The sequence below is a fragment of the Aspergillus brasiliensis genome (genome assembly GCF_001889945.1).
Source record: "Aspergillus brasiliensis CBS 101740 unplaced genomic scaffold ASPBRscaffold_1, whole genome shotgun sequence".
NCBI classification, from domain to species: domain Eukaryota; kingdom Fungi; phylum Ascomycota; class Eurotiomycetes; order Eurotiales; family Aspergillaceae; genus Aspergillus; species Aspergillus brasiliensis.
In genome coordinates, this window is record NW_027137442.1 from 3,857,619 (window position 1) to 3,885,607 (window position 27,989).

At 48.3% G+C, this 27,989-nt stretch overlaps 13 protein-coding genes across 13 annotated transcripts; 9 read left to right on the plus strand and 4 right to left on the minus strand.

Annotated features, from left to right (window-relative positions):
• Positions 1-787: 787 nt before the first annotated feature.
• ASPBRDRAFT_25769 (HpcH/HpaI aldolase family protein) lies at positions 788-1,724 on the plus strand (the record flags this gene model as incomplete). Its single annotated transcript, XM_067622208.1, has 3 exons — positions 788-841; positions 907-1,159; positions 1,234-1,724. 3 exons carry the CDS (start codon positions 788-790, stop codon positions 1,722-1,724), a joined length of 798 nt encoding a protein of 265 aa, XP_067485415.1.
• A 556-nt stretch (positions 1,725-2,280) lies between these two features.
• On the plus strand, positions 2,281-2,768 carry ASPBRDRAFT_257709 (Zn(II)2Cys6 transcription factor domain-containing protein). The gene is made up of 2 exons (XM_067622209.1): positions 2,281-2,455; positions 2,537-2,768. Exons 1-2 carry the CDS (start codon positions 2,400-2,402, stop codon positions 2,682-2,684), a joined length of 204 nt encoding a protein of 67 aa, XP_067485416.1. The 5' UTR covers positions 2,281-2,399; the 3' UTR covers positions 2,685-2,768.
• Positions 2,769-2,934: 166 nt separating this feature from the next.
• Positions 2,935-5,072, plus strand: ASPBRDRAFT_112450 (fungal specific transcription factor domain-containing protein; the record flags this gene model as incomplete). The annotated part of the gene is made up of 6 exons (XM_067616653.1): positions 2,935-3,058; positions 3,145-3,683; positions 3,747-4,024; positions 4,139-4,265; positions 4,334-4,508; positions 4,564-5,072. 6 exons carry the CDS (start codon positions 2,935-2,937, stop codon positions 5,070-5,072), a joined length of 1,752 nt encoding a protein of 583 aa, XP_067485417.1.
• Positions 5,073-5,560: 488 nt separating this feature from the next.
• On the plus strand, positions 5,561-6,741 carry ASPBRDRAFT_50945 (uncharacterized protein; the record flags this gene model as incomplete). The annotated part of the gene is made up of 3 exons (XM_067626643.1): positions 5,561-5,713; positions 5,899-5,988; positions 6,055-6,741. 3 exons carry the CDS (start codon positions 5,561-5,563, stop codon positions 6,739-6,741), a joined length of 930 nt encoding a protein of 309 aa, XP_067485418.1.
• Positions 6,742-7,923: 1,182 nt separating this feature from the next.
• ASPBRDRAFT_50946 (uncharacterized protein) lies at positions 7,924-10,029 on the plus strand (the record flags this gene model as incomplete). Its single annotated transcript, XM_067626644.1, has 8 exons — positions 7,924-8,102; positions 8,176-8,297; positions 8,357-8,484; positions 8,549-8,736; positions 8,788-8,898; positions 8,971-9,278; positions 9,329-9,529; positions 9,599-10,029. 8 exons carry the CDS (start codon positions 7,924-7,926, stop codon positions 10,027-10,029), a joined length of 1,668 nt encoding a protein of 555 aa, XP_067485419.1.
• Positions 10,030-10,625: 596 nt separating this feature from the next.
• ASPBRDRAFT_656495 (uncharacterized protein) lies at positions 10,626-12,518 on the minus strand (the record flags this gene model as incomplete). The annotated part of the gene is made up of 4 exons (XM_067628571.1): positions 10,626-11,131; positions 11,157-11,207; positions 11,313-12,363; positions 12,391-12,518. The coding sequence occupies 4 exons, from the start codon at positions 12,516-12,518 to the stop codon at positions 10,658-10,660; spliced, it is 1,704 nt and encodes a 567-aa protein (XP_067485420.1). The 3' UTR covers positions 10,626-10,657.
• A 968-nt stretch (positions 12,519-13,486) lies between these two features.
• On the minus strand, positions 13,487-15,525 carry ASPBRDRAFT_50948 (Zn(II)2Cys6 transcription factor; the record flags this gene model as incomplete). Its single annotated transcript, XM_067626646.1, has 5 exons — positions 13,487-13,812; positions 13,885-14,171; positions 14,230-15,354; positions 15,411-15,469; positions 15,514-15,525. The coding sequence occupies 5 exons, from the start codon at positions 15,523-15,525 to the stop codon at positions 13,487-13,489; spliced, it is 1,809 nt and encodes a 602-aa protein (XP_067485421.1).
• Positions 15,526-16,026: 501 nt separating this feature from the next.
• ASPBRDRAFT_50949 (NuoB/complex I 20 kDa subunit family protein) lies at positions 16,027-16,821 on the plus strand (the record flags this gene model as incomplete). The annotated part of the gene is made up of 3 exons (XM_067626647.1): positions 16,027-16,072; positions 16,115-16,316; positions 16,371-16,821. 3 exons carry the CDS (start codon positions 16,027-16,029, stop codon positions 16,819-16,821), a joined length of 699 nt encoding a protein of 232 aa, XP_067485422.1.
• Positions 16,822-17,770: 949 nt separating this feature from the next.
• ASPBRDRAFT_114615 (fasciclin domain-containing protein) lies at positions 17,771-19,027 on the plus strand (the record flags this gene model as incomplete). Its single annotated transcript, XM_067616832.1, has 3 exons — positions 17,771-17,992; positions 18,056-18,650; positions 18,723-19,027. The coding sequence occupies 3 exons, from the start codon at positions 17,771-17,773 to the stop codon at positions 19,025-19,027; spliced, it is 1,122 nt and encodes a 373-aa protein (XP_067485423.1).
• A 537-nt stretch (positions 19,028-19,564) lies between these two features.
• On the minus strand, positions 19,565-20,173 carry ASPBRDRAFT_114065 (uncharacterized protein; the record flags this gene model as incomplete). The annotated part of the gene is made up of 3 exons (XM_067616787.1): positions 19,565-19,661; positions 19,723-20,010; positions 20,073-20,173. 3 exons carry the CDS (start codon positions 20,171-20,173, stop codon positions 19,565-19,567), a joined length of 486 nt encoding a protein of 161 aa, XP_067485424.1.
• Positions 20,174-20,773: 600 nt separating this feature from the next.
• Positions 20,774-21,509, minus strand: ASPBRDRAFT_50952 (uncharacterized protein; the record flags this gene model as incomplete). Its single annotated transcript, XM_067626648.1, has 4 exons — positions 20,774-20,870; positions 20,927-21,136; positions 21,278-21,355; positions 21,421-21,509. The coding sequence occupies 4 exons, from the start codon at positions 21,507-21,509 to the stop codon at positions 20,774-20,776; spliced, it is 474 nt and encodes a 157-aa protein (XP_067485425.1).
• A 2,109-nt stretch (positions 21,510-23,618) lies between these two features.
• On the plus strand, positions 23,619-25,396 carry ASPBRDRAFT_37377 (uncharacterized protein). The gene is made up of 4 exons (XM_067623714.1): positions 23,619-24,108; positions 24,176-24,552; positions 24,621-24,685; positions 24,764-25,396. The coding sequence occupies exons 1-4, from the start codon at positions 23,812-23,814 to the stop codon at positions 25,054-25,056; spliced, it is 1,032 nt and encodes a 343-aa protein (XP_067485426.1). The 5' UTR covers positions 23,619-23,811; the 3' UTR covers positions 25,057-25,396.
• Positions 25,397-25,984: 588 nt separating this feature from the next.
• On the plus strand, positions 25,985-27,249 carry ASPBRDRAFT_191427 (uncharacterized protein; the record flags this gene model as incomplete). The annotated part of the gene is made up of 2 exons (XM_067620366.1): positions 25,985-26,337; positions 26,418-27,249. The coding sequence occupies 2 exons, from the start codon at positions 25,985-25,987 to the stop codon at positions 27,247-27,249; spliced, it is 1,185 nt and encodes a 394-aa protein (XP_067485427.1).
• Positions 27,250-27,989: the final 740 nt, after the last annotated feature.

Sequence of the window (27,989 nt, forward strand, 5' to 3'; positions counted from 1 at the left end):
AAATATTTAAATAAAGCATTGTAAATATATAAGAATTTCTTATGATCTATTAGAAAATCTTTCTAGTTTCCAATTATTTCTAGTAGTACTGTAGTAGGACTAGGACCACGAAGCTCTCTATATAGGATATAAAATACTATATTGATTTAAAGAAAAGAGATTATATCTTTCTTAAAATTATTTTAAAAAATTTTATTTTTTCTATCAAAGTGTATAGCTGGACTTGCAATAGCTAGAATTCTTTGTCACTCACCGCATAGTTATGAATTCTACTGATTTAACACAACCTAATCGGGGATGTCCGACGCAGGTGTCACCGTGTGATTAAGAACTATTACCACTCGGATTTTTATTTCGCTATAAGTTATGGGATGTAATGCCTAAGGCGATATACAGCTGTCGCCGCACCAGACTTGGTAGATACCGTATGTCCGCCAAGATGAGTTATATTCATGCCCACCAAATTACCCGATAGAGGCCTGATAGTTATTGATACCTGTTATGATTTCATTGGTGCACCCACATGGCCTATTCATTATCTCTGTTTCGACCCCAGCCATACCTAGATTATTTTCTCTCATCTCGGGGCATCACATTTTGGTTCCACTCTCGGGCTACCGGCCCGAGACTCATCGCGGCAATATCAGCTGGGCAGAGTATAGTATTATGTTCTTATCTTAACTAGATCCATTAACTCGCTTGAACATAAATTCTATTGAAGTGAGAGAGATATACGATCCGAGGCCCCCCGATCACTCTACGGTGTTCCTTCTCCTGTCTCTCAGTCATGTCTTTGTTCAACAATCTCTACACCCAAGTCTCCCAAGGCGCATTATGCAAGGTCAGTGAGCTGGAGCATTCTATCATCATACCATGATTATCACAAAAGAATGCTAACTTAACCAGGCCTTTGGTATCCGATTAGTCACCAATCCTGCGGTCGTGCAACTTGCCAAGAATGGTGGATTTGATGCTCTATTCGTCGACCTGGAGCATTCAACATTGTCACTTCAGGATGCGAGTGCCATGTGCGCCGCAGGATTGCAAAACCAAATCACACCATTCGTTCGAGTACCTTACCAATGCGGAGATGGCTTTGTCCAACGGGTACTAGACGGTGGGGCGATGGGAGTTGTGTTCCCACACATTCACACTAAAGGTAAGAAAACAACCAAAAACCGTGTTCAAGAAAGAGTGAACTTATAAAACTTTCTGTGTCTTGCTTTATTCTAGAGGATGCTGAGGCTGTGGTCAAAATCTCAAAATATCCGCCCTTGGGATGTCGGTCTATGACAGGCCAACTACCCGTCTTCGGCCTTCGACCGACCCCTATCGAGACTATTGTCAAAGACACAAACAATCATGCATCCAGCGTACTTCTCATGATCGAAACCAAAGAGAGTATCGGAAATCTGGATGAGATAGCATCCGTCGACGGTGTTGACGTGCTTCTGATCGGATCTAACGATCTTTCGGTCGAGCTCGGTGTACCTGGCAAATTCGAAACCCCTGAATTCCGAACCGCGCTGGAGACAGTTAGTCATGCCTGTCGCAGGCACAAGAAGATATTCGGTCTGGCGGGCATTTACGATGCGCCGGAGATCCAAGGTTGGGCTGTTAATACTCTTGGAGCGCGCTTTATTTTGGGGCAGCAGGATTCCGGACTGATTGCAGGAGGCAGCAAGAAATCCGCTGAGAGTTTATCCCAAATTTGCGATTTCTAAGCATCCCTTGGACATGTTGACCTTGGCATTTGTGTGATTCATGATCATTTCACCAGCAATGTACGATCATAGTAGCAAGTTCGATGTCTGTCACCGGTTGTTAATTGGTAGAACTATTTTGTAAAGATCTCTTGAGCTGGTCAATCAGCTTTATCTTGTCAACATTCGGCAGAGGCTCGTTTCCTTAACAGACAGCCAGCCCACAGGACATGCACCAAGGTAAGACGTGCTAAAGACGATCCGTGTATGACATCAGATGCAAGGCAGTGTATGATTGTGACTCCATTGCGTCCATGCTTAAGGTCAAAAGAGAGATGCGAGTTCGGCGGCGGTGGTCGAGCGAGATCGGCCGAGATCACGTGCCATCTGAACCTAACCATCTCATCATCGCAGAATCGAGTTCCTGAGCGGCATGTCAATCTTAATTAAAATTGATGAAAAAATATCACCAAACTTGCCGCCATGAGTAGAAATTGTATCCTTGATGGCAAAGTATACCGGAAATTTGAGGGCGTGGTGACTGCGAAAAGCCTTATAGTGTTATGCTGCCAAGATACGAAACTTTAACTACTGATGCCCGTTCGGCTTAACATCCCGCTTTCCACCAAGCCCCTGAGCAGCGCTTTACTCTTTGCCATATCTCCCACACGGATCAGGTCAGACGCGTAATACCCTATGAGAGATCACGGTGAAACGTCACAGGAAGAGCGCCGTAGGCGCAGGCTTAACGCGTATGCTTCCCAGCTACTTCGCACCCGGAGCGCCGGGAAATAAGGGTGGTCTGATGCAAAACGCTGACCCTTGCATACCAGGTGCATCGCCTGTCGTGATAGAAAGGTCCGCTGCTCCGGCACTCAGCCATGTACGACCTGTGTTCGACGATCTACAACCTGTACATTTGGCCCTGATGACCGTAAGGTCACTGTTAGTGAAAGGTCTGATACCCTTTCCTTGTTCTAGTCTAGAGGCTCAAACCGCGAATTCCAATCTAGATTCCTGAATAATCTGAAGCGGAAGGCTTCTCAAAATGAGTTAGGTGAACGCGCCACGAATAGGAGGCGGCGCCAAATATCGCCTAAGCAGTCAAGTGGGGAACTGGAAACCAGCACCAGCTCAGTGCCGCCGTCAAGTATATACACCCCCCCGACTCTATGTCACATTGACTCCAGGTCCTATGGCAGCTAACGCTTATGTGGGATGTAACAGTGCAATGCGCAACATCATTGGAGAGACCTGGTATCTCTGGGTCAAATTTGACCCAAGGTCCCCTTGCCACTTCCGACGCAGAAACACACATCTCAAACCCTTTAGACTCAGGGAAGTCAAGATTCTTCGTGGATGAAACAGGACGCAGAAGTATGTTTGAGATGCTTTTGATGAGATGAGGAATTCCTGATTTTAATGTGATGTTCCGTCACAGGATTTCTCGGACCGTCCTCAACGTGGGCATATACTCGACAAGTGATAGTAGACATCAAGAAATATCTGAACCAGCCAGACTCACCCGACATACCGATCCATACAGATGGTCATGCATATGAGTTTGACTGGTCATTGGCTGAAGATAAACCTTTCAGCAAGCGTGAACTGCCCTCATGGGACTACGCTCTCTATTTGATGAACACCGTCAAATTCCACATTGGTCAGCTATATCATCTCTTCGACGAAGCCACCTTCACTGAAGGCTTGCATGCATTCTACCACGACCGTGCATCCGAAATTCCCCATTTCAATTTGTGGTATATTCAATATCTTCTTGTCATCACATTCGGGAAATTATTCCTAGTGCAAAGGGCACCAGAGGATCCCCCGCCAGGTGCAATCTTCTTTGCTAGGGCAATGAGGCTTCTTCCAGATATCAAAGATCTTTACCAAGACATATTGCTTTCTCTTGAAATCCTATGTGGGATAGCATTGTACCTTCAATGCATCGATCACAGGAACACAGCATATGTTTATGTGAGGAATATCCAATTTCCGACGCATCCCGTGTGGATGTAGCTAACCCTTCATTAAATATAGCTCGGCATTGCCCTTCGAATTGCCTTAACGCAAGGGCTCCATCGTGATGTTGATGTCGAGTCTTCATCCGAGCATCTAAGTTCCCGTTACCGCTCGATTTGGTGGACATTGTACATCCTAGACCGGAGGTTCTCCTCGTTGATGGGTGCGCCGATATCCATTCAAGATTCCGATGTTACAATGAGATTGGTCAATTCTGAAATGGCGGACCATCGGTCAGAAGCATTGGTAATGAATGTCAAGCTGTCAAGGATTATCACGAGTGTGCTCCACTGTAGGTTTTCCCATGGTAGCGACAGCGCAAACTTTGTGCTTTGGTTTACATACTGACCATGCAATTGATCAGCTGTATACGGGCTAGATGGCCGACTGAATAGATCTTTTATTGGCAGTGTCCAAAGAGTTCTTATCAGCCTCGCAGAACTCGCCCCTGAACTTCAAAGTCGCTTCGGCTTAAGTGGCTCCAGTGAGGAAAGTATCTCAAGGGTTGCTGGCACCTTAAATCTGTGCTATCATCAGGTACTTTCTCTGCATTCTCTGACTCATTATAAATCCGAAAAAATCTTGACTAACAGAAATTAATACAGTCTGTTGTCCTTGCTACACGGCCTGTGCTTGTTTATATTCTCTTCGAGAAACTCTCGGTCCCGTCTGCTGGACGTGCAATAACGGAACCTATTAAGGCCTTGATTAAAGCATGCTTTGAATCAGCGGAGAAATCGCTCCGGATTCTCACCGCGCTACGTTCACAAGATCTTCTCGGTATGAGACCTGTCACCCTCAATTTCGGGCTAGCATTTCTGACGTTCTACTTCAGAGGCATTTCTTCCATTCGATATCGACTGCACTCATTCATCTGCTTTCGTGATTCTCCTCATAAAGGCTATTTGCCTTGTTCCAGACATCTCAGATTGTCAGACCTCCTACGTGGACCTCGCCACCCGCATTCTGAATACAATGATTCAGAAGGGCTCGGTGACCGCACAGCATCGTCTATCTGAGCTTCAGGTTCTACAAGACCTTCTAATACTTCTTTCGGAACGTAGTACAGTACTCGGGGAACCTGAGTCCACAGATATGGTTTCTAGGAGCGGTCCTATGCTCGGTGGCGCAAGGACTGATGTCGATGTCGACCAAAGCGGCATAGAGGGCGTTTCCGCATTCCCATACTATGTCGATGCAATCGGTGACACGGGTTTATCATCCGCGGAGATGCTGGAAGTTGCACGTCTGCTGGAATGGGGAGATCTCTCGGCGGAAATGCCTTCTGAAGAGACACAGCAACGGCAAGACATTGCTTGTGATCAAGAAAATCCGTCAATGTAAAATTGTTAGTCAGAAATCACCTTTTCCTTGTCCAATACGTCTTTGGACCGCGCATCATCTCGTAATCTGCGCCGTATCGGGTATGATTTACCTTTTGCTATGTCTTCAGTTGAACCATCTATCTCCCTCCAGTCTCTAGTAGCCTTCCATATCGCGATTCGATTAAAGAAAAGCGACATTCAATGTCCATCCGAGATGCTTTTACTATTAGAAAAAATGAGCATAACCTGCTAACAAAGCGGGAAACGCCGGATAAGGTCAGAAAATGTTGGCCATTATCTCATTAGGCGACACGCGACTGGAACCAATCAGTGTGGGATGGGACCCTCCGTTTCATGTATTCGGACTCGGATCCCGAGCCCGAGCCCAACCAAATCATAGCCTGTTTTGACCAACCTCGGCAACCAACAATATATTCTGTTTATTTATTTTTTGATTGATGCGTCGAAGAACACCTTGATAACTTCAGTAACAAAGTCGAGTCAACTATGTTTGAGAACATGCAACGGGGTCCTGTGGACCCGATGTTCGACTTGAAAAAGGTGGCAGACAATGACACCTCTCCCGAGAAGATTGACTTAGGGGTCGGCATATATCGGAACGAAGAAGGATGTTATCATGAAATGGAGGTCCTGAAAGTGGTGCGTCTTTAGGAAAGATTAGGGTAACTAACCCGTGTGCTGACAAGGTATCCATGATCTAGGCTAAAAAGACGTTAAATGAGAGGAACCCTGGGCACGATGTATGTATGATCCCTCAAACTAGCTCACATATCACAGGGTGATTTTGCCACCAAGGAATATACACACATTAACATACATGATAGTATGAGTGTACAACTGGGAGTCCAGAGTTCTTGAAGCGGGCCGCACAGGTGATGTTTGGCGAGAAAAGCCAGGCGTTAAGGTCCAGTCGGGTAGGATTTCCTCAGAAAGTCAGGTCGTAGATGCTCGTGGAACATGTTCTGACGATTTGCTTATAGGTTGCATCCGTTCAAACCATATCTGGCACGGGTGCTAATCATCTTGCGGCCTTACTTCTATCGAAATGTGAAGGGTCTCAAGCTGGGTCGGTGTACATAGGCACCCCGGCCTGGGGCAACTATGAGCCACTCTGCTCCTTAGTGGGCTTGAAAGTGGTGAGGTATCCGTACTACGACCCTGAAACGGCTACAGTCAACTTCAAAGCGCTGCTAGAGACCGTAACGCAAGCAGCACCGAATAGCGTGTTCATCTTGCAAGGATGTTGCCATAACCCCACAGGGGTGGACCTCTCCAAGAGCCAGTGGAAACAGCTTGCTGCCGCAATGAAAGACGCGAGATGTTTCCCTTTCATGGACATTGCTTACCAGGGTCTTGGCAGTTCCATGGAGGACGATGCCTACGGAATTCGGCTTTTCGCCGAGATGGAATTTGAAATGTTAGTTTGTCAGTCGTTCTCCAAGAATCTGGGGCTTTACGGAGAAAGATGTGGTGCTCTACATGTCGTCTGCTCCTCATCCACAGCGGCAACTAATGTTTACGATCAACTGCGGTGCCTCATCCGGTGGGAATTCTCCTCGTCTCCCCTTTACGGGACCCGCTTGGCCGACATAATTCTGGAGAGCTCATCATTGCAAGCTTCCTGGTCGGTCTTACACCGCAAATCAGCACTTTCCCCTGATTTCTGACACTTTGAACAGGTCTACCGAGCTGGCGGATATGCGACAACGTCTACTCAACAATCGGGAACAGCTTTTTGAAGCGTTGAAAGATGTAAGAAGGAAGCATATGAACGCTTTGCACGTTGGCTCTAAACATTCATGATTAGGTTCCCCGCAATTGGGATGTGATTCTGGCCACTAAAGGCCTATTTTGGTGCGGATTGTCCCTCAGCAAAACCTTTATGGACTTTGGACTTTACTAAGCCTGTCGACATTCCCACAGTTGCCTGCCTTTAACGCCCTACCAATGTCATCAGCTTCGCACCAAGCACCGAATCTACCTTCCAGATAACGGTCGAATTAATATTTCGGGCCTGAACCCTTTGAATATTGACCGCTTCTCACGCGCAATCGCCAGTGTTCTTCAGGATGAAAGCTCTCATCTGTGAACTCAGGCCGTGGAGTATTTAGTGTTAGCTTTGGATACTTTGAATGAAATCATAGGTTTTACTCCAGTTTTAGTAAACGCTGGCTCTCTTTTCATAATTCCAGTACCCAAAAGAACAATTACACGCATGTCAAATGCCTTGCACAGTCAGCACCGAGTGTTGTCTGCTTATTTTGGATAGACACGTCGGTACTTCAACTTCAGCCGTTTTCAACACAGTACTGAGGTGATAGCTACTCATAAACCACATCGTGGCATGACGATTCCGCTTCAGAGGCGAATGGAAGTCACCAATAGAAAGGCAATACACGTACTTGTTCATGAAGCCCAGGCCTGAGTACCAAAAATTGAGCGAGAAAGAGTAGTAATCTTTCTCTAGATACAACGGCCCGCTTGATCTGTTTGGCTCATCCTAAAATATTCCCGACCTCCAAGACTTACCCGTTAGGCGTTGGTGACCCTTTGCCACATGAGTTGATTTGAAGTTTCTTCTCCTATTGTTCCTTTCCAGGTCTGGATCGGCTTGCTTCTTGGGATCTTTGATTTTACCCCCGCATAGATAAGACCAATGGACCCGAAACCGAGGTCAGCCCCAAGCTCGGAATGGCTCACCGAGCGCGGTCTGCCCCGCAAAAAAGAAGAGTCTCTTATCGTGTCGAGCGCCATGATATAAAGCATGGATCTTTTGTATCTGAGTATGAAGAGCTCAAGCAAGGCCGATTCCTGATTCAGGCTGACTTGACTCTTTATTGCACGATCCAATGGCCGCAGAAAAAGATGAGATCCGCCCTGACACTCCTCCAGGGGAGGATATTGCGGTTGGTTCAGTCCATAAAACCGAGAATGAAGAGGAAAACAATCTACACAAAGCTCTCAAGGACCGTCATCTGAGTATGATAGCTATTGGTGGTGCCTTAGGGACTGGGTTACTAGTCGGAACGTAAGTGCTTTAACCAACATGCATCAGGTGAAACATTAGGTTGGGTACTAAAATTTTTCCAAAATATCACCAGTGGATCTGGGCTAGCGAAGACAGGACCGGCGGGGATCTTTATTGATTACACCGTGGTCGGTACAATTATCTTTATGGTCATGGCCGCACTGGGAGAAATGACTTCATTTGCTCCAATGTCACGCAAGTGGTCCTTAACCCCCTCTCCAAGCTCCGGGTGAGCTAATCCTTTCAACCTGTAGGTGGCTTCGGTGGATATGCATCGCGTTTCGTGGACCCTGCATTGGGAGTAGCCACTGGCTATGCATACCTTTTCAAGTATCTTCTTGCTACACCTAACCAATTGGCGGCCGTTGCTCTGATCATAGAGGTTAGTAGAAGCAATACGCTGTATTTTCATTCGATTGATGGCTCACTGATTGATACGAAACCAGTTCTGGTCTGGAGATAGGGTAAACCCAGCAGTATGGATAACCATTGCCTTCGTTATCATCCTATTGATCAACTTGGCTGGCGTCAAGTCTTTTGGAGAGTTTGAATTTTGGCTCTCGTCATTGAAGATCATCATTATGCTTGGGGCCATTATTCTTCTCTTTGTTTTGGCACTTGGCGGTGGTCCCGGGTGAGTTATTTTTCCTCGATGATTGTATATGACGAATCTAACCAGGGACAGATTTGGGCGAACTGGCTTCCGTTACTGGCGAGATCCCGGTGCGTTCGCAGAGTACAAGCTTCAAGGTTCACTGGGCAAATTTGTTGGTGTGTGGAGTACAATGTTGCAAGCGTAAGTCTTTTATGCCAGCTAAAGTTGGAAGAAGCTTTTATTCTGACATAGGCTGACTGTGGGTTTCAAAAGTGTTTATGCTTATGGTGGAACTGAGTTAGTTGCTGTTACTGTGGCAGAGGCTCAGAATCCACGGCTGGCAATGGCACGAGCGGTCAGATTAACCTTTTTCCGCATCTTGGTCTTCTATGTACTGTCGGTGCTTTTCTTGGGCATGGTGGTCCCATATAACAGCCCTGAGTTGGCCTTCGCTACCAAGTCTGGTACCAGCGCTGCCGCATCGCCATTCGTGGTGGCTATCAGGCTCGCTAAGATCGAGGGTCTCGACCACGTGGTGAATTCTTGTCTTCTGATCTTCGTGATCTCAGCGGCTACATCTGGTATGCGCTCTCCAATCACATTGCAATCTCAAAACTGATGATGATATTAGATTTTTATATTGCCACAAGAACGCTGTACAATATCGCGTCCGATGGGAAAGCTCCGAAGTTCTTGACTCGCACAAACGGGCGAGGTGTTCCTCTCTTCGCCATGACGGTCCCAACACTGTTCTGCCTTTTGGCATATATGAGTATTAGCTCAGGGGAAAAGGCGGTATTCAGTTATCTGACTACAATGGTGGCTACCTTTGGTGCGTGGCGAAGGGCCCAACCAATCTCATTCTCTTTGTTTCGAAGCTGACGATATCTCCTGATTACAGGTATGCTCACTTGGATTTCTATATTGATTACTCACATCAGCTTCACTCGTGCGGTCAAGGTTCATCAGATTCCAGCTGCACTGTTTCCTTATCGAGCACCGCTCAGAGAGTGGGGTTCTTGGGCAGCTTTGATCCTGCTCTGTATTCTGACAAGCACCAAGGGCTTTGAAGTCTTTATTCGTGGGTTTGACTATAAAAACTTCATTGTGCAGTATATCGGCATCCCAGTATATCTCAGTTGTCTCCTTGGATATAAAATCTTTTACAGAACCCAACGAGTACGAGCAACTGAAGTCGACCTGGTCACGGGAGTTTCAACCGAGCCGATCGAGGACACAAGAGCTCGACAGAAGGCCCAGTGGGAAGAGGAAAATTTAACCAAACATCCATTCATTCGAGTTTTCCGGAAAGTGCTGGGGGTGTTGCTCTGATTTCGACCTTCAGGTCTACTATGCCCAACTCGTGCAGCATCAGCCGTACCAAGTCAGAGTTGTAAGCGGACTATGGGCTGGCTGACTATAACTATATAGTAGAGATACCCTTACAGGGACCTCGAACCATACCATGTATCGTTGCGAAATTCAATTGTTCCAAAGATCACGAAAGATGTTCATATTTAAATTTTAAATGAGATAGGAAAAATAAAGAGAAGGTCAAGTAGGAAGATATGTTTTTCTCTAGTAATTTTAAATAAATTAAATATATAATTTTTATTTCAATCCAGTAGGTAAGGATATAGGAAGTTTATAATATATTTACATTCAACATTTAGAAGCTATAATAATATATTCCTTACTTTAAACGGCGAAGTACCTGTATAACTAGTATCTTATCTGGCTGGCTCGATCGGGTATAAGAATATGAACTAAATTGAATTAAATTGTCGACCGATCCACACAACATATAGAAGTCTGGCCCATCTACTACTGCGATAGGTTGATCTCTGTACAATCAAAGAAACTGCGAAGTTATAATAGCACTAAATAGAAATTACTCCCGGGTTATGTTGAATAACCCGTAGACTCCTGCGTTTCGGACGCACAACGGCAACATCCCCACTCATGCCCTACTTCTAGCAATCACTGGAAGTACAAGACTCGAGGCGTATTTTCCTCCCGTATGCACGTAGTGTTGGCCCACGTTCTCATCGTCAGATTCCTGGTGCTTCATCGCTACAACTGAAGGCGCACTGAGAAAGTGGCCACCGACGCGTAGCAAGATTCCTTCCCCAGCGGCAAGAACCATTCCCATAGGCCACAGCGTAATCTCCAAAGGAACAATAGTTCCCGGGGGAACTTTTTCCACGCGATCGTGTCGGTAGTAAACCTCCTGTCCATCTGAACTTGACCGTGTGTGGTCGCGGGAGACCGACGAGGAGGCTCGGAGGAATCCTTGAGGGCCAAAGAGCTTGGATGTTTCCGCAGCCGGTACCTTGCTTTCTGGCACGGGGCATGGGAAGTTGACCCCCTCGAGAAGATTGCCAGAGCTGTCGAGTTTGCGGAGCTGAACGACCACATCCATATCGTCTTTTTCCTTTACAGGACATCCAGGGACGGACCTTGGCGTAGCCGGCGATCTCGGTATACTCATTGAACATCAAGACAAAATCCTGTCGGTTATTGTTAGACTAAAATAATGAACACATAAGAAACCCAAGCAGCTTCTCTTGGTTTACCGAGGTGGAAGCATCCAGGCCATGTCCATCGTGATGAACGGAAGATTCATTCTCCCGAGGTGAGATGTGAAGTGTTCTTGTTGTGGCATCGAGGTAAAAAGTTTCCAGCTTTTGCCGACGGAGGGGGAATCCAATCTCCGGTCTTTCCACGATATTCGGGATAGACCCATATCCATGAAGAGATAACCGCAGGGGTGGCGTATCTTGCTCCCAGCCGTTCAGGATCACCTTGCAATAGCGATCAAAGAACCTCTGCAGGTCATCGTTCGAGCGGCGTTCGTACATTTCATACCATTCGAAATTGGCATGGACGCGCATCCATTTCTTCACGGAGCCTGCGCGGCGGAAGGTATCAAACGACCCATAGACATGAAACGGGTTGGAGAAGGATCCCAACAGATAAAGTGGGACGTTGATGTTCTCGACTTCGTCGTACTTCCCAGCCCAGTATTCGTCGAACAGCGGGTGGGTTTTCACCATTCGCGCCATGTCCTCGACTTCATGATTTCCAGCAACTCCCCATTGATACTTGGACATGAAGGTGTTGTGCATCGCAAAGCCGCCCCGGCAGAAAAGTTGTCGGTATATGTCGGTAAATCCTTCCCAGGGGGCCAGTGCCTTCAAGGCAGGATGGGACTGTCTCGCGGCGAAATTGACTTGGGCCTTTGCTAAGTATGAGTTCCCACCCATGCAAACGGAGCCGTTACACCACGGCTCCTGGGATAAATAGTCAATGGCATCATAAATGTCCTCAGCCTCTTGATCACCCCAGAAGAAAAATGTCCCCTCCGAGAACTGAGTGCCCCGAGCGTCCACATTCACGATTGCATACCCCCGTCTGCACCAGTCTGCGGGATCCAGGCCTTCGAATGTTTCATACCCTGATGTCCAGTCCCGGGGGACTCCCGAGCGATGCCAGATTCCGTCAAGGTTAATGCTCGATTTCCCATAAGGACTCCAGCAAATTACCACCGGGACTTGAACGTCTTCCGACGCCGCTGGCCGATAGATGTCAGCATACACGTGGAGCCCATCCCGTAATGGGATCACTGCATCGCGGTCGACGATGCATTCGACCAGCATTTGCTTCCTTCCGGGCTCTTTGGCATGGCCTTACTTTAGGACCACATGCTCGGGGTTGAATTTGACTCCGAATGGTTGGTACCTTAGATGTGCCTCGACCGGCAAAGGTTTGACGAAATTGAGGTCGGGGAACCGGGACTTGAGTCTTTGTGTGGTAGCCATTTGCTGAGAATGGATGCACTATGGTGGAAAACCGTCAGTCACATCAGAGACATGATGGAAATTGCTTTTTATAACATATCCTCATTCCAATGTGGGGAGATCAATCCGGGCAACTCACCGTCGATCTTTTTACGACACTCACGACGCCCCTCCTCTTCTGGAGACACTTTAGCGCCGATGCCGATTCTTCGAGTCAGATGGAGTTGTGTGACCATAAGTGTAAGTAGTCTTGGAATATCGGAGGACGTAGTAGCCGGAGCGCCGATGGAACGCACGGACGAAACTATGTCCACGGACGAAGGTATGTCCACGGAGGTACATGATCAACCTTTCCGCACATCTTGCCCTATAGGCAATATTGTAGTTGATTGTTAGGCTCGAAATGGACACGTAGTACTCGAGCGGCCAAAAGGATGGCTAACGCTTCAGCGAACATCCCTCTAAAACCCTTGCGAGACTTCCATGTGTAGGTGTACCTGAAGGAGCGAGCTTGTTGTGGGATGATCTCGGAATTACGGCTTTAGACATTGGGACCGAAAAAATCCGATGGGCTTGCCTGGTTCGGATGTATATGAGAAGTAGCTGTTGACGAGCGTTGTGTTTCAGTGGAAGGACAAGTTTTACTTTTCCACATCTGAATGCCCGAGGGGTCTGTATACAGGGTGAAACCCGGGACTTGTTCTTTGTTTCTTTCCAAATTAATGTGGTTTTCCCTATGATTGCCATCTGGATACAGAGGCTTTGGCAATTAGTCGTATGATTCTGAAAGAAACCCATCACTACCATGTTGCTGCTCTGGTATCTTCCATAATGTCTATACTTCCAGTGCAAGCAATGATCAAGCTTGCTTGTGTAGCATACAAAGTAGACAAAGGAAGCTACACACTATGTGCTATTTCCATAGGAAGTGATACTAAGGTATTATTCTGCAGCCATTGGAAAACCGGTGCCAAATTCTCCTAACCAAGCTAAACGAAAGTGGCACTATCACTATCACTATCACCCATCAACCTATCCACCAAGCGACGAAAGCTTTGCGTCGTGTCCAGTGTATCCTTGCTATCTTCAGGCCATGCAGTAGATGGGTGCCTGACGAGAGCCTTGGCAACACACCAGAATTCGGCGGCATGGATGATGAACCCAGCCCGTTTGGCAGTAGCTGGTCTGATGCCTTCGCATAGCGAGTCCCAGTGGATCTTCCAACGATCCAGAGCACGTTCCACCGGTTCGAAGACTCGAATGTCGTCCATGAAGGTGTGTAGAGCTAGTAGGTCAAAAAGTACACATTGTATAGCTGGAAACAGTTCAGTGAGGATCTATGGATGTATAGAACTGGAGCCAGGTTAAGATTGTCGTGCAGACTTACCGGAAAGAACAAGAAATGAGCCGAATATAGTATTCGGGAAATAATCACTATGTTGAGGAGGCTGCCCCTCGGGCCTCATGAAGTCACGAAGAACGGTTCGCAGTCGCAGGGGTGCGTGGGACGTCGGATACTTCAAGCATAGTTGCTCCCATTCAGCGGCGCTGCGAGCATGGAATAGGTCATCCCGTTGCGGTATCTCGAACGCGATCTCATCGAGTCTGAGAAGAGTCGGATACCGAAAGAAGATGACACAATAACAGTCCAGCAAGTATATACCTACCATAACTCTAGTGCATATGGTCAGTCGACTGATAAAAGTAAGTTCGGAGTTGGAATTTTGCCAACCTGACGAGGCCCTCCCGCAGAAGGTATGTATCCCAATCTAAAACACCAGGGGTACAGTCATTAGTAATTCTGTTCAACTGGAGCATACGGATGGCAGTAAAGACAGTCGGCATGCGTTGCAAGCGAATGCGTCGTATGCTATCAGGGTTCTCCTTGTAAGACTGCAGAGTAATGACAAGCATTGCAGCTTGGAGGGATTCCAGGGTGCTGCGAGAGTCGAGGGAGTCCGGCTGCCCAAGTAACAGTTCCTTGAAAGCTGGTCCTTCAAAGACGAGATGCTCCGTGACGTTTGAATATGCTGCTAAATCATCTGAGTGATCAGGATTACTGTAGACCGCCCCCAACAGCACCATGGTGAGAACAAGAAGCTTTGAGCTTTTGCTGAGGCTGAATGCTGCTGGATTGATGTAGTGAGTGTGAAATGGGTTATCCAAGAATGCTCCGATAAATTTGGCGATGTTAGAAGGTATGAATGTTTGCCTGGCCCTAGTTATGTCTAGAGAGGCTTGACCTTGTGCATCTTGTCCATAGCCAGCAAGTACTGCCAGGAGCTCGGCGGATGTGCTCTCAAGATCATCGAGTTCAAACGAGTAGGGAGCACTGGTTCGCAAATTGCATGGTGGGTCCAGATTCGCAGTATGTATGAAAGAGTTAAACAACTTTTCCCAAGAGTCTGTGAAGAAGTTGAGGTTATTCGGCTGATGGTTCACAGCACAACAGCCGACTTTCGGATCTGCACCGGTACATTGAGATAGCAGACGGAGGCTCTCGTATTTCGATTCATTCTCGACATCGGTATAATGCAACAGGAATGGTATTGATAGCTTCACAGGACGATTGTCTGGATTGGCTTCTCTCGGAGGATTGGTATCTTCAGGACGTTGGTGAGGTGGGAGTTGGATAAACTGAGAGGATCTGGGTGACTGCTCCTGCGTGCGGCTGAACGAGCAATCCAAGCCCTTTTGTAAGCAGGCCTCGCAAGGCAGCTCTCCATCACAAAATAAGCGTGCCGCAGCGCACGCGTTGCAGGATTTTCGCTTTCTCCCTGGCTTTCCTCGAATCGGAGGCTGGTAAGCTCCACCTCCTCTTTGCCCGCATGTTTGAATATGGCGACGTAGAACGTCTCTAAGGATCAAGAAGTAAGTTTCAGTCAACTTTGGATGATGTGAATACAGCGATACCTTCTCCGATATGTACTAGCGCATAATGGGCAAGCTAGTTTTTCCGAAGGTCCGTCTAGCTAAAATTAGAGACTGAGATGTGTGCAGGGCTGTCGTTGCTTACGGTTCGCTTCATGTCGTCGCAAGTGGCTCTTGGTGGAGAAGACTTTTTGGCATACAGCACACTCCACAGAGGAGCTCCTTCTATGAGCAGTCTGTGTACTCGACGGACTACCGTGTGATACTAGTGGCTTTCTCGAAGGCATGATGGAATAGGTTCATTGAGGTAGAGAAGTGGAATTTTTGGGGAAGCTCGGGAAGTTTTCCAGCAAATGTGGAGACAGTGGCAAAAGGCCAGTTGGAACCACCTGTATATGTCATAACCGCACCATTATGGGAATCAATTTGGGGCAATCGAACTCGGCTGAATCTCTATGCATCTTTAGGGGCCTTTTGGATGGAATAGCAGTGGAGATTCGGTGACTGCTCAATCAACTAGTGCTGGGTAGTGTGCCGAGTAGTCGGGAAAACCCACATGCTAGTCGGAAAATGATCCACATCACAGTATATACCCCCGAGGTTATGAAACCACAGGAACATATTCGCAGCTCCGTGAGCAGCAATCATCCTGACCATTATGAAGCATATAATGAGGGTCGGCTCATCATTTAGAAGCAGCAGTGGTGCGTCATTCTCCGCAGCCTGGACGTTTACTGACCCGGCAGGAGCTTTACCACTAGGCCTTCGATCGCGTTGGCGTCCGACTTTTGCAACGCCTTCCGCTTCTTGCCTTCTCCCTTACCGCGCCTTCTTCTCTGGAAATGTCAAGTCGGCTGCTGATGCACAGCAAGATCAGGGGAGCACTCCGCCTTCCTCCACGGCTCTCTCAGCCGAGAAACGACCGATGCACATGGCCGAACATGTCCTGTAAGGAGTTCAACTTGTTTGTCAACCCAAAGAACATTGTGCTGACTTCCCAAGTACCGCCTTTGATCAAATAGTCAACTGGGCGCGTCAAGGATCATTATGGCCGCTGAGCTTTGGTCTAGCGTGCTGCGCGATCGAAATGATGCACGTGTCAATGCCACGATACGACCAAGATCGCCTGGGCATCATCTTTCGAGCCTCTCCGCGACAGTCGGATGTGATGATTGTGGCTGGCACGGTGACAAATAAGATGGCTCCAGCTCTGAGGCAGTGCTATGATCAGATGCCTGAGCCCAGATGGGTGATTAGCATGGGTAGCTGTGCTAATGGCGGAGGGTACTACCATTATAGTTATAGTATCGTTCGGGGTGTGGATCGCATTGTCCCCGTGGACGTCTATATCCCTGGTTGCCCACCTACGGCCGAAGCCACTCTTTATGGAGTATTCCAGCTACAAAAGAAGATACGAAGGACCCGGGTAACACGGATGTGGTACCGACGGTGAGCGATGGGTTTGATGAATAGCGACCACATGGCCGCCTGAGCTGCCACTTTCGTCCATATTGCGCGATATGAACTGTATGTAGAATCTGTAGGAGGAATTCGGCTCGGATATAATATTAGCGTCTTACAAAAACCAAAGGTCATGTCTTCAAAATGCGGGGTGCGCCGCGCGGCTCTTCTGCACTCGTCAGGCTAATCATGCGAGTCACATTCGATATCCATCCCTTCGTTCCGGTTGGTTAGTGGTTAGTGGTTCCGTCTTTCCGTCTCACTAGGAATATCTAGCATCATACAGTAGCGCTGTTCAAAGAACCGAGCCACAAAAAAGCCGATTGGTGGAAGGGTGAGCAAGAGCTGCACGGTCGTGCTAACAAGTTAGTAGTGTACATTCAAAATTTAGCCTGATGTTCATGTTCAAGCAAGACAATGAAGCTAGTCCAACTAATGCAATGTGGCTTACCACACGTGCCAGAAGCCATGGTCATACGGATGAGCCATTATATTGGCTGAATTATATGGGTATGGAAGCAAACCTGAGATTGACCAATAAGTGCAATCGAAGACGAGATGTTTGCTACGCCTCCCCGTCTCATATGCAGTGTGTGTGCGGCGGTCAGCACCAGTTCAGGTAGTTTAATCCGACTGTCTCAACGATGATGAATGATGACCCCGCAGTATGGACACGAGGATGCAGTCTATCATCAACTTCAAGCTTTCCCCCTGGTAGGCTAAGCTTTTCATGTTGAACGGATAGATTGGATGGTAGAGGCGCCTCTGCAGTAAGCAGTAGTACATGGGATGTCATATCTCCGACATGGGACTGTCAAGTTAATATATAATATCCATGAAAGCCTGCAAATGTAGAAGGAAAGCGTTTCCAATTATCAGTATAATCAAGGTCACCTGGGTACTCTTCCTAGCTACAATTCATTGTCCACACATCAGCTACTATGACTATTCTTCCGACTATTGCAGCACTAGCTGCAAATATTATTTCATCGGTTATCGCCTCTCCTCTCATGGATACTCTTCTGCAAATCCCCGAATTATCTACCTACGCCGAGGTGTACAACCTGACCGGCGGCATTGTGGAGATCAATCCATTACTCACCAAACGCTACAACTACGACGAAGACAAACGTAATTACACATTCCTTGCGCCCACTAATGATGTAAGCCTTCCATTCGTTCTGCGAACTTACCTTCGCAAGAAGTCTAACAAGTAAAACACATAGGCATGGGCGAAGATCCCCGCCCCCATATTTGAAACCCTCATGACTCAACAAGCCTACCCCTTGACCGAGGCACTCCTGCGCACACACATTATAGAGGCTGGTCTCACGGCCTCAGAGCTAGTCAAGGTATCCGAAAGCCAAGGTGCAGGGGGAATTGCCACCTCACTCCAGCTCGCCAATACTACTGACCAATACCACCACGGGGTCCTGACAAAAACGGTGCAAGGCTACTATATTGACTCCGTCAGTTCCTCAAATGGCACTGTTCAGATTGACGACCAGTCGGCCATTGTGAAGGCGAACATTGTCGCAGACAATGGCCTAATTCATTCAATTGACCAGGTTATTGACCCTTTCCTGATCTATGGTGGCGGGCCCAGCAGTCGAACAATGGCCCCGACAAGTGAGAGAACGAACTTGAGCATTGGCGAGTTCTTAACAAGTGACTCGCGCCTTGTCAACTCTACTAAGATTCTGTCTGTGAACTCCCCTGATACCCTGCGTCGGTTGTCGGTACAGACGGGGAGCACGCAGTTCTTCGTGGTTCCACAGAATGAGGCTTATGACCTGATGCCTACAATCCTTCCCATATACCGTAAGTCTTTCTTTCTCCTTTTCCTATCAGTTCTAACCCATGGCGATTATTCGCTAACTTCATTCCAAACAGATACTTTGGTCGCGCCATACAAAGGCCCATTTAACACTTTAATGTGGCAGTATGGCTGGCTTGACAGTCATGGCGAGGCCTTGGCTGGCCTAAATTTCAGCAAGTCGGTGACAGTAGCCAGTGACGTAACAGGACTGAATATCACAGTCACTCAAGAAAACGATGCCATCTTCATTATGAATGCAGGTCTGGTCACGCAAGTGGAGGCATCCAACGGGTGCCTGTGGATTGTGGATCGGTGGTTGGATCCCTTATATCAGGCCTTTGGCCCCATTAACCGATTTGGTAATCCGGAGTGGCCGTGAGGTCGGCGATTTATTTTCTGTCAGGGTTGATGTCACATGATTGGATATTGGAATGCGCTTATCAGTGCATAGTACTACATTTGAATTGAATTTATATGACTGATCCTCTGTACTGTAATTAACTGCAGAAAATATGCTTGAGTGTAGCGTCGGGAAAATGACTGCTTTCGTGGAAGACAGAAGCAATGGCAACTCATGACACAAGTGCAGCTACCAAGACATCGATCAGGACACGTCCCATTTGATCTCACTTCCGCGAATAGGTCAGATGTAGTATACCGCTCCGGACAACCGAGTGCATGAGGTACTTCGAGGGTACCTGACGTCCGGATTTCCGGCGCGGCATAATGGAGAGCAAGGTCGTTCTCACCATAGGTTACATTCTGTTCTCTCATCGACCACAGTCCGGGGTATTCACCACCAATCTGTCGGTACTAGTCGCTACAAGCTACAGTTTCATTTTGTCTGTGTTCATTCTCAAGAACAGCCGCCTTGCAAAGCCACTGGTCCCACCCAACCGTCGGACCGCATACTCTATCACCCTTGTAGCCACCTATCCGTGAAAAAACCAGTGACAAACGCAAACACTCCCTTATGAAGGATATCAATAATTTGCTCGTTAACGGGCCAAGTCCTAAATCCAGTCAGTCTCCCCCTCGGAAGATGCACCTTATATGATTGCCAGATCATCTTACCATGGAAGTGCCCCAACACCAGTCACATTTTCCAATGTTTGATCGATCATAAGTCGTATGGAAATAAACATAAAATCGGCAAATGGTCCACGAACACCATATGCGCCCATAAGAGCTCTAATGATGCCCGCAGCTGCTCCCTGTCCGTAGTGCATCGCCATGTTCAATCCGAACCGTTCGGAATCGGGCCGGACGGGAAGTCGGAGGAGACGCTCCAGTGTGTGACCCGGTACGTATGAACTCGGTCGGCCAGTGAAGTATTGCTCGATCTTTTCTCCGACGGTCATTCTGCAAAGTAGTTCGCCTATTAGTAGTGATTCGGTATGTGATAGGGTGCTTATCAGACTTACGCGGCGACCCCGAGCAGTCCCGCCCCGCAGCCGTAGAGGATGCAGCTCCCTAGTGAGGAGGGTCGGGGTGGCTGCTCGGGAATGGTAGTGCGACGAGACATGTTGTATATATGAATTGTTGACAGATACTTAGTATACCGATGGCAATTTGAAGTTGTAGTTGGTAAGGGAGGCAGCAGAGTAGCATATCTAGCAAACCGTGGAGTGCAGGTCTATGCCGTAGCCATGACGCATGATGTAACACCCTGCCAGGTCATATCCTCTGCCTGGATGGTACAACTCGCAGGCATAATTATTATTTCTTTGTGACTTTTATCATAGCTATTCTATCTAGCAGACAGTGTTTGTCTTACGTCTTTTCATTTACCTACACTTGCGGTGAACATAACGTACGGCCAGTCCGCTTTTGAAGCCACTATAAAACCACTCGAAGAACCGCCACAACAGAGGCAGAGAAAGAGATGACTCGAGTACTTATGCTAGCATCTCTTCACTGAGTAACTGTTAAAGCATTCAGGTCCCTTTTTAGTCCCCCAATAAAAGCATGGATTTGGTCGAATTAGCATGCTACTGAGAATAAGTTAACTGCTCTTCAAACTATCCCTTACTATTCATTCTCATACTAAATCCCATTCGTAAGCTATGATCACCTAAGGATCAGAACCATCATTCCACGCCAGTCAATCTCACTATCAATCAGTTTATCTCTCATCTTCAACAACGTATGGTCCCTGCAAGACCTGAGCATTGTTGGTGATGACCCGACGGTCACCTTTCCATTCAACCTTGAAGATGGCACTAGTCCACTACATCAGATTTATGCATGGGACAACAAGCCGAAACAGGAAACTTACTGCGCCTTTCCTCCATACATCTTCCCATCATCCTTGGATACAACACGCCCCTTCAGGGCGAATCCAATCGTGCCCCCTCGTCCCTGTTCGTCGTTGACATCAGGAGTGGCGACTGCCTCGTGGAACTCGAAGTCGAGGAAGGTATAGCGAGTGCGCCACTCTCGCACGAAGTTCTTAAATCCATCTAGATCCAGTCGCTCGGAGTTCCATCTGTTGGTGGAGGGGCATTATCAGGTTAGGCCATTGACTGTTCTAACAGGTTTGTGGGGCATATATGCATACGCCTGCTATGTGGATATGGGGTATAGGTATCATGTGGAGTGGTGAAGATATGGAGAAGTGACTGCTTACTCAAATACCGCATCCGGACTGTAGTTGTCATCCACGACTTCCATGGCCTCTTCATCGGAGGGGACTTCGTAGATCAACCTGGAGACATGGCCGTTTTAGCTATGGGATGGATATTTGCCCAAGGATAGTGTATGGGGCAGTACCGTTGGATACGTTGGACGAAAAACAGCAGAGGGATCACTACCTCTCCGTCCTTAGGAGTAGCGGGCATTTTGGGAATGGGGAACAACATGCTGCGGTGAGAATGATAAAACTTTTTGTTACGGAGTGCTTTGGTCAGTTTGGAGCATATCAACACCGTACAGGACGATCGCTTGGGAATTTATAGTTAGTCATTCTTCAACCCGAGCAGGGAGTCGGGTTTCTGCTATACGAAGATGACTATGATGATATCACCGTACACTTTCTTGGCAAGGATCAAAGAAGGGATATCTAATTGAGCTTGGAGTAAGAGTTTCGTGGGATCAGTCCTGGGTGAAATTTCTCGTATCGAAAGACAGACAATCCTAGTTCCCCCCCTAAGATCTCATTTCGGCTTCTGCTGCCTATTGGCCGTTCTAGCTGTGTGTGACAACATCGCAGCTTATTGACCACATCATGAAACATACAGAAGCACTGGTTTTCTGGTCGCCCCTCTGGATTGCTTCGTGGGGGTCAGCTTACTGTATATGGAGAATCACTCCGGGATTGGAACCATTGGGCCCGAAGGGACTGCCGAATCGGCCATGGTTAGATGACCACTCGATATCGAATACACCTATCATCACTCCAGCTGGAATTTAGGGCAGTCAATTTGTGAAAGGGACAAGTCAGTTCTAACTAGAACTAACCTTGCGTCTACTTCGTAAGTGCAGAGCGATGCACTACTGGTAGCTCAAAGAACGTATCTACCAGTCTGGTAGTGTAATAGGATTGATTATCAACGATCGTTTATATGGGCTTTCAATTCTGAGTAATGGTACTATCCGTGTGGAGCAGCGTCTGGAGCGTGAGTGCAATTTGAAGTATATCATAGCATCATGACAGGCTCGCAAGTCTCGAACGTTTATAAATACACACCATACTTGATAAGTGTAACGACAGCTTCCACTGTCTTCGCGGTACTTTGGCCTATTGCTGTATCTTCCTCAACCGCTTCTTGGCGGGCTACCTTTTCCAGTTCAGTTGAACGCTTTGGGGGTACTACACTGAGTCAATTTGAGTTCGGGCGTAGATTTCTCGGCCCGAACTTATTCTCGCCAGCAACATTTCTATATTCGCATTCATCGGATACAAGATCTCAACTTCTCTATCTTGACCGGAAGAGATCTCCCCCAAGCTCCAGGGGGTAGCTATACGGTTATTGATGTTTATGTTCTGAGAAACATCATGATCGTCAAGGGAACCAAAAAGGTGGAAGCCGTTGTTAGCACTGCAAGCCCATATAAAATTGTCATAGATGACCCCGCAAAGGGGCAGGAGTCATACTTCTCCCGATACCCCACAGGTATTCAGTGTGATAGCCGTGCTAGTTACGGATTAATTACTAGAACATACAGCTAGCTTGATTATGAGATAAATTAGCTAAGGAACGAATAACAAACTCTGCTGGTTAGATACTTATCCAAAATGTAATCTAATAATAAAGCCCCACAGATGTGCATTCCCGCATTCCTGGAGTGGTTCATTGTTACAAGTCTCTCTGCTATGCCTTTTGGCCTTTGTTCCTTTCTCCCCTTTTGCGTACAACACGTCTTGCTAAAAAATCCACAGGAAAATGATAGGAGTGTTCCAACCATGCTTACTGTTTCCGCTCTTCTATGACACGAAATCACTGCAGTGACGGTGAACTGCCCGTTTCTGATTGATGGACCTGACTTGCAGGCGCAGCTAAGAATCAGGTAAAATGCTGCTGTCTACCGTCGGAGAAGCGACAAGGTAGAAAGAAAAGCCACCTAGAAGACCAGGAAGCCATTGTGTTTCCCACTGCCGGGATGGAGGCCAACAGTCGATCCACTTCCGTCAGGAATAAGGGGCGAGTGTTATTTGATCGACATGAGGGTGCCTGAAACAGACACAAACCCTTTCCTGGACAAGAAGGGTGCTGCTGACATACATGATGAGCTGCATCTTTCTACTCTCTTATAGGCGGAAAGACAGAACCCTGTCTATCACCACTCGGCTAGTCAATCAGGGCAGTGTTACGGCGGTGATTGCAAGGCTCGGTACGGGCCCTTTGGGATTCCGGAGAGCGGCAAGGGACTGGCGTGACCTCGATCATTTCAGCCTTGCGCAAACCTAAACACCACATACCCTCTGCATCCATGTCGCCATGGAGGGTGGAAGGGGAGGGGGAGAGGGAGGGGGTGGCAAGCTAGCGAATTTTTATAGCAACGGGCCTTGGGGGCTGAAAGGCAACCTACTTGGTCTCACACTTTATGTTCTTGATATATAAAGTAGTCAAGGGGTTCTAGTCTGAGCATTGAAAGCAGCCTGCACTCATTTACTACTAACCACCTACCGCCGGCATCCTGCACTGCAGTATTGGTACTATCATGTCGTCTCAAGTTACGACCAAGTATCCGCCGCTGGACAAGGGGATCACCCCCCGCGGAGTCCACGTCTTGGTAGTGACTGTGGTGATGACCTTCTTGGCTACGGTGTTCGTCACGGTGCGATTCTTTGCCCGACGACGAGCAAGCGTGGAATGGGATGACTGGGTGTGCCTGGCCGCACTCGTCGTTGGCTATGCCTTCATGGTTACCACCGTGCTGTTGGTCACCATCGGCCATGGAGGGAATCATATGATTCAGTTCTACTCAGATCTGGCCAAAGCACAGCCGTTCGTTCAAGTTAGAATCCATTACCCTTCCTTCCTCGTCCCCTTTTCCACAATCCATACTGAAAAGTCGAGGATAGACGTTCATCGGTACCGATGTCTTGGCAGCCGCTGGCCTTGCCTTGGCTAAACTATCCGTTCTTCTCTTCTACCGTCGCATCTTTGCGATCAATCGGGCGTTCAGCATCGCCACCTGGATCCTTGGCGCGATAGTGGTCGGGTGGTTCATATCGACGGCCTGCGGGCTGATCTTCGCCTCGCACCCTGTCGTTGGGGAGTGGCAGCCCTGGGTAGCGCATTCTCATATCGCCTACAAGCCCTTCTGGATCACCTACGGCGTGCTGAACTTGGTGCTCGACATTGTGATTCTGGCCCTGCCGCAGCCGCTGGTCTGGAAGCTCAATCTCAGCAAAGCACGAAAACGACAACTCTCCCTTGTCTTTCTGTTAGGAGCATTGTAAGTTGAAGTATTTCAACGCGACTCTACTTCCAGTTAGACTTCTTGCTGATTTCAGCCATTTGTAGCATCTGCGTGGCGAGCATTATACGCGTTATCGTGGTTGCTGAGCTTGATATGAACGATGAATCCTGTAAGGCTTTCTCCCCCGGACCGCTCATCTTGAGCCATATCCCACCGAATCTAATGACTTTTTGCGGGTTGCCCTTAGACTCGTTGCTGCTGGTGGCATTGTGGAACGTGGTTGAACTCGATTGTGCCATTATTTGTGCCTGTCTCCCCATGGTTCCGACGGTGCTAAAGGATGTTTTCGGTCGCTACGACAAGGCAGCGGTGACCAGTGGGTGTCCGCAGAAGAAGGGTGCGCAGTGGCGGTCTTTACGCGATGGGTCCGGTTCGCACATGTGTCTATCAGGGTCGACGGCGATTCCAGACTATGGGATCAGCGAGAATATGTCTCTGGAAGAGGTCAAGCTGGTTCGGACAAAAGTCACCCTCGCTTAGGGTGTAGGGCTGGGGAGGCTGCGCGCTGCACAGGAGAATCAGACACCTCACATTAACTACCCGTAGTGGTCCTACCCAGGTTTAAGTGATGAGTGATGCGTGTTTTAAGCCACTGGGCTTGAAATCCTAGTTTTCTTTACTACCTCACTAAGTGGTTAGCTTCTTGGCAGTAAACAGGGAATTCACTCCAAAAGGTACAGTGGAAGTGGAATCTGACAGGCGCACTGCAGGTCGGGGTTACATGATGGGAAGGCCGCAGTCACCCGCCCACCTATAGGATTTATACCTCATCACAAGGGTTCTTCCTTGGTCTTTGAACACATCTTACTTATTAGTATGCCAGCCGATGATTGAAGTGATTCTACCAGCATCACAATCCCCACCACCCGGGGGGCGGGCATCCGGCACAATGTAAGGTAGCAAGGCGTAACCTCAGTCAGCATATAGAGTCTGGAGTACATATGTAGTCGGTATTATGCGATCAGCCGCACTAAGCTGACAGCATTACTTCCTCCCAAGATTCAATCAACCCCTAAGTACATGCTGTATGAGTATTGTAATAGGGTGGTTACATGTTTTACCGCCATTTGGCCGCCAAAGAGTGACTAGGGTATTTCCAAGACACTTCCCCTGCTAGTCTCGAGCAAACGCTGTGCTGCTGACTGCTTCATTGGATCTTGGTGAATGATGCATGTCATACAGGGATCATTCACGTAGCCTTCTCTCGGCCTCAGTCTGCCCTTTCTCTTCCCCCCTTCCCCCTTTTTTTTCTCCATTTCACCGCTCTTGTCGAGGTATCACAAAAAGCCCGCGAATTCGCAACACTGACTTTGGGTTTCAGTTTAAATTTGCCGCCGCATCTTCGCCTTCGACTGACCCAACATCCACCATCAATCGTTGTTTGCTTTTCTTGCTTTTCACATCCACCATGTCAACCCTTTTCCCCGCCAAGTCTCTCCTAATCGCTCTTGGGATTGTGGGCGTTCTGGGAACCTGGGGTCGTACCGCCCTCGACGGGTCCACCGAACTTTTGACCAAAGTGCTGGATGACCCCAATGGCCAGCTCCCTGGTACCCAAGTGCTTCTCCAGCGTACCTTCACTGGCATTCGCATTCCCATTGACCACATCATCTCCACTTTGGTGGTCTTCTGGTATGAAGTGGTGGACGGCTCCCACCCCTCCTCCACCGCGGTGGCCCTGTATTTTTTGGGACAGCTGCTCCCCTGCCTGGTGATCGCCTACACAAATGCCCAGCGCGGCAGCAAACCCAGTCTTTTACGGTAAGCAGCCTCTGATCTTTTCCACACACCCAATCACAAGAGACTGCCAAACCAGAAAATCTTATGCCTGACCGCGCAAGACCAACCCTCTGGCTCACCCTTTTCCAAATTTGCTCCCTCGGAGTGACCGGCTGGATCTGGGCATTTAGCTACATCACATCAGCGCCCACTGTCCCCAAGTCCAAAGTCTCCGTCGTAGGCTCGTTCGAGCTACTGCAGCGTGCTTCCACCGTCTCCACTCCAGGGCTAGTCAAACAGCTGCTCCTGCCCGCCATTATCCTTGGCTATCTCATCCCCGCAGCCCTGATGGGCGTCTTCTCGGCCCATCCCGCTAGCACAGCGCACCAATCTATCATCGGCGCCTGGAACATGTACCCCTTCCTCGTGTACCCCATTCTCTACTGCCTCTCCCCCCGCGCTTCTCCAGCGGTGGCGACGACCGGTCCTAAAGCGCACCTCCACGCCATTCGCGCAGCCAACATCCCTGCTCTCATCATCAGTGTCGCCTTCCACTTCTCCATCTTGGGCCTTTCGCTCTCTACGATCTTCTTCCCTTCAATCTTTACCCCGGCCTATCGTGCAGAGCTTCACCCATCCGCTATCTTCGTGCCCCCGCTTGCCCTACCCCCCGCTACCACGCCTGGCGATGGGGTCCAAGGATTCCTGCTCTGGGATGAATTAATTGCCTATCTGGTAGTGTTGGTGGTGGTTGCCCTTGAGCTCCAGGGAGCCTGGTCCACCGTTTTTCAGTCCCGCGGTGGAGTGTTCAGGTGGTCGTGGTTTCTCCCTGTTGCGTGTGGGAGCTCTCTCCTCCTCGGGCCGGGGACGACGTGTTTGCTCATTAGTTGGTTGCGGGATGAGATTCTTTTTGGTCCGTGGTTTGACACGAAGGAGGGGAAGAAAGAGCTGTAGAGTAGATACGGCTTTGTCCGGGTTCCTCATTAGCTTGGTAGGGAGGAAGAGTTGTTAGGTGTTGGGGGGAGGGGAGGTTGCACGATCAGCAGTGAGGGGTTATTATTGCATGAGGCTGAATTCCCTATTGCTGGCCGTCGCACGACGTCAAGGAATAACTAGACTAGATTGAGTTGTCCGAAAAGAGCCATAGTATCCTGGGTTATCGCTTTGTGCGGCCGTGTAAGGGCTACCCGACAATAAACAAGCAAACAAAACACATTATGTACACAAGGATGGTGCAGGTATGTTTACGCGATAGTGCCACGACAAGTAGCAAACAAGGTCCACTCCATCAAGAACTTTAATTTGTGGTCTAAGTACGTAATTCGAGTAGAACGGTAACATTACAGGACAATTCCATCACTAAGGGCATTGGAAAATATCATGCGCCAGGGTGTGCACTGCATGTAAGACGAACTAGCAGCATAGGCGCATAGATCCAAGGCAGACTTTGACTGTGCCACCCAAATTGACATATGTAAAATTAGAGCCGTTCGTTTCAGGTGCCAGCGAGCGGTACCACAGGTCCTACCGGCAGCAGGACCACTGGCAGTTGCACGGTCAACACCTGGTGGCATATTGGAATGCTTATTCTAACATATGGCTCTGTGAGGTTGTATGATTTCCCCCAAGGAGTATATCAAATCATGCTCGGAGTAATGTCACCACCACTGTTCCCTGTCATACGGTCCCTATAT